At 46.4% G+C, this 2909-nt stretch overlaps 1 protein-coding gene across 1 annotated transcript in view; it reads left to right on the top strand.

Moving 5' to 3' along the window:
- Window positions 1–2066, top strand: part of LOC113213470 (speckle-type POZ protein-like) — a 61082-nt gene extending 59016 nt beyond the window's left edge. Inside the window, exons 2-4 of the mRNA XM_052265986.1 lie at window positions 502–1156; window positions 1455–1698; window positions 1799–2066. Of these exons, the coding sequence (XP_052121946.1) occupies window positions 504–1156; window positions 1455–1698; window positions 1799–1891 (990 nt within the window). The 5' untranslated portion in view covers window positions 502–503 and the 3' untranslated portion in view covers window positions 1892–2066. The remainder of the gene's footprint in view (window positions 1–501; window positions 1157–1454; window positions 1699–1798) is intronic.
- Window positions 2067–2909: the final 843 nt, after the last annotated feature.

Below are 2909 nucleotides of genomic sequence, written 5' to 3'. Positions count from 1 at the left end.
GAGCTCCCTGGATGTCTCCCCTCCTCACCTCTCACCATGCAGCCGGTCGGTACCGACCGCGGCCCGGTCGGCTCGGTCGGTCGAAAATGCGATTTTGCAGAGCTCTGCTGTATAGAGGTGTTGAGCTGTGTCCGGCGAAGAAGAAGAAAGTAAGAAGTTGTTACCTCTCCGGCCACAGCTCAACCCCTCTATACATCAACACAGTTACCGCGCTAGCCAAAAATCACACACTTTACACAGTTTGTGAGTTAAGTTTACGTGCAAAGGACCCGCCCTGCCACTGGTGCGTCTTGCATACACTTAGCACAGCTCGAAGCTCGATCTTGATGTACAGCACACGCGTATCTGGGTGTCTTTTCCTTTTTATAATATGTGTTCTTTAGAGGTTAGGTTAGATGGCAATGTGCTCTGGGATTCGACCACTATGTCAAGACTCAACACCTCTCCGGAAATTTTCCCGTAGGATATCATATACCCGTGTTTTTTTCTATTTTTTTTCAGATATGTCGTGGAAAACAGTTACTACCAAATCCATCGCTCATGGGACTTTATGGATCCCGCTTCCGTCACCTAAATGCTCAGCCAAACTTCCCCCATTGGAATCGTCTGACGGCCTGTTTTCGTGGACAATCGACTTGCACGCGGAAGATGAGAAGTACTGCAATTACGACCTAAAGGTGTTCTGCACTGCTTCCGATCAGAATGACCAATCATCAGTGAGACCTGTTTCTTGGGGAGGCTACGTCAAGTTGGCGCCCGATAACAGTAGGCGTGGTGATCTGAGTCTGGGCCCTCGATTTCTCAAGACACGTTATCATTGTGGAACCTGGAGATCTAGAACATGTGACCATGAGAATGAAATGACCTATTTTTTAGAAGCTGCAGTCACCCAGTCGGTACTAGTGCCTAAGCCTGAGCCTACGCCTAAGACGCTATCTGCATTTGGTCCTGCCTGCCTGTCTAAGAGTCTTGGTTCCTTATTAAATTCGGGGCTAATGTCAGATGTAAAGCTCTGCACAGAGGAGCAGGAGATTGCTGCCCATCGAATCATCCTTGCTGCTCGCAGTGAATTCTTCAAAGCAAAGTTCAAGCCAGAATGGGATGGAAATAAAGTTGATGTTGACGTGCCTCTACAAGTCCTGAAAGAGATGATTACGTAAGTTTTTAGCGCCTGCATACAGTAAACTAGATTGTATTTCAAAAGTTAAAAACCTAAACAGCAGTTTTTAAATTTCAAATGGCCATATTATTACAATCAAAATATAATGAGGATCAGTTTGAGGTACCATGCAGCAAGAGTTTAATTGTTTTAGTACAGAAATTTTTGCAGTTCTGTCCCATGTTAAAAGCAGAAACTGTCACTAAATGTTCAACTGCTAAAATAGTTATTTGAAGCATCTCCTTTCGCATATCACAAAATATGGTGCACTTTATCTTTATATTTTCCCTCTCAGTTACATCTACACGGGGAATCTTGGAGATGATGTCGATATGATTGAGCTTCTCATAGCAGGAGATATGTATTTGGTCACAGATCTGTGTAATGAGATAACAGAGCGGCTACGGCAAAGTTTGGTTTCTCATAACAAACCTGCTGCATCAGTCTGCTGTGACTTGTTGAAAAAAAGTGCCATAATAAACAGCAGTCCATCACTCCGAAACATTGTACTTCGGTACTTAAAATCACATCGTGAAGAGGTATAAAGTAATTTTGAGCTCTTTTCTTTCTTTGTTTTTTTCCCATTAAGCATTTCTCTATTCACTTAACATACATTTTTGTTTGAATTGATTCTTCTAGGTGCTGAAGTCTGAAGAATGGGCAGAATTTCAGGTAGAAAACCGCCTGGTGGCAGCTGAAGCCGTGTTAGATATGTATAACCTTCCTGATTAGTTTCAAAAATATTACCGGTAAGAATTAGCAGGCATTGATGATTAGAAAGAATCAGTAGATTAATAATCTGTCATGAAGATTTGCTTGTCATAATACTCATCAGAAAAATGTACATTTACTGTGTTATTTGTTCTTGAGTACTAGCAAGATCCTGATAAAATTATATTTAAAGCAGTGTCCTTTCGTAACCTTATTACCCGGAGAGTGTAGGTGTAGGCAACCATCCTACGCGCATGCATGGCGGTACAGTATAACTACGGCTTCTTCGCTATCGGCTTCGGCCGCCCGATATCCGTTGGTAGAACGAGAGCGCTTCTGCATCAACATACAGTGTGTCGTCAGGGCCACGACACAACAGTTTGCGGGTTTAGCTACTCGCTCCCCCGTAAGGCGCCATGGCCCCTAGGGTATGCAAACCCGCAACACTGTTGTGCACGGTACAGTGGGAACGCTTTTCAAGCGAAATCGTGACCCGTGGGAGTGGTAGGCTCAACCACCCCTCTCACATCCCTCACATATCGTGGAAAAAAAATAACAATAAAAAACTGTTTGCTTTTTCCAATCCGCAACCAAGCAAAATGCACAGTCGTCGTTGCACATTCACATTGTACTTGGTTTTACGAGCTTCCGCTGGATCTCTCGCACCACTATATGGGAGCTTCCTGGCCGACTATAGGCGCGCTTTATCCGGTCTCCAGGTGCTGCTGCTGCTGCTGCTGCTGCTGCTGCTGCTGCACACCATGGATCCAGAGCGCAATGACCAGCAGCAATACGAGCCTATAGAGCCGAGCGCATCCCTACCTGACGGACGGCGGGGCGGGACAGCCGGCAGCGCGGCATGGGCCGGCCGGGCCGGGCGTGTACTCTCAATGAACCGCAAGGATTTCCGTGCTCCGCGATCGGGACTCATCGGCGCGGCGGCGAATAAACAGCTTCCGCGTACCGCAGCAGGCAGCAGCAGCAGCAGGCAGCAGCAACAGCAGGCCAAGGGATGCGGATCGAGCCGCATGGCAACAGA

Source organism: Frankliniella occidentalis, unplaced genomic scaffold, assembly GCF_000697945.3.
Source record: "Frankliniella occidentalis isolate FOCC.00 unplaced genomic scaffold, Focc_3.1 Scaffold33, whole genome shotgun sequence".
Lineage (NCBI taxonomy): Eukaryota > Metazoa > Arthropoda > Insecta > Thysanoptera > Thripidae > Frankliniella > Frankliniella occidentalis.
The sequence above is the reverse complement of the archived record's forward strand: the minus strand, read 5'-3'. Positions and strand labels throughout refer to the sequence as shown.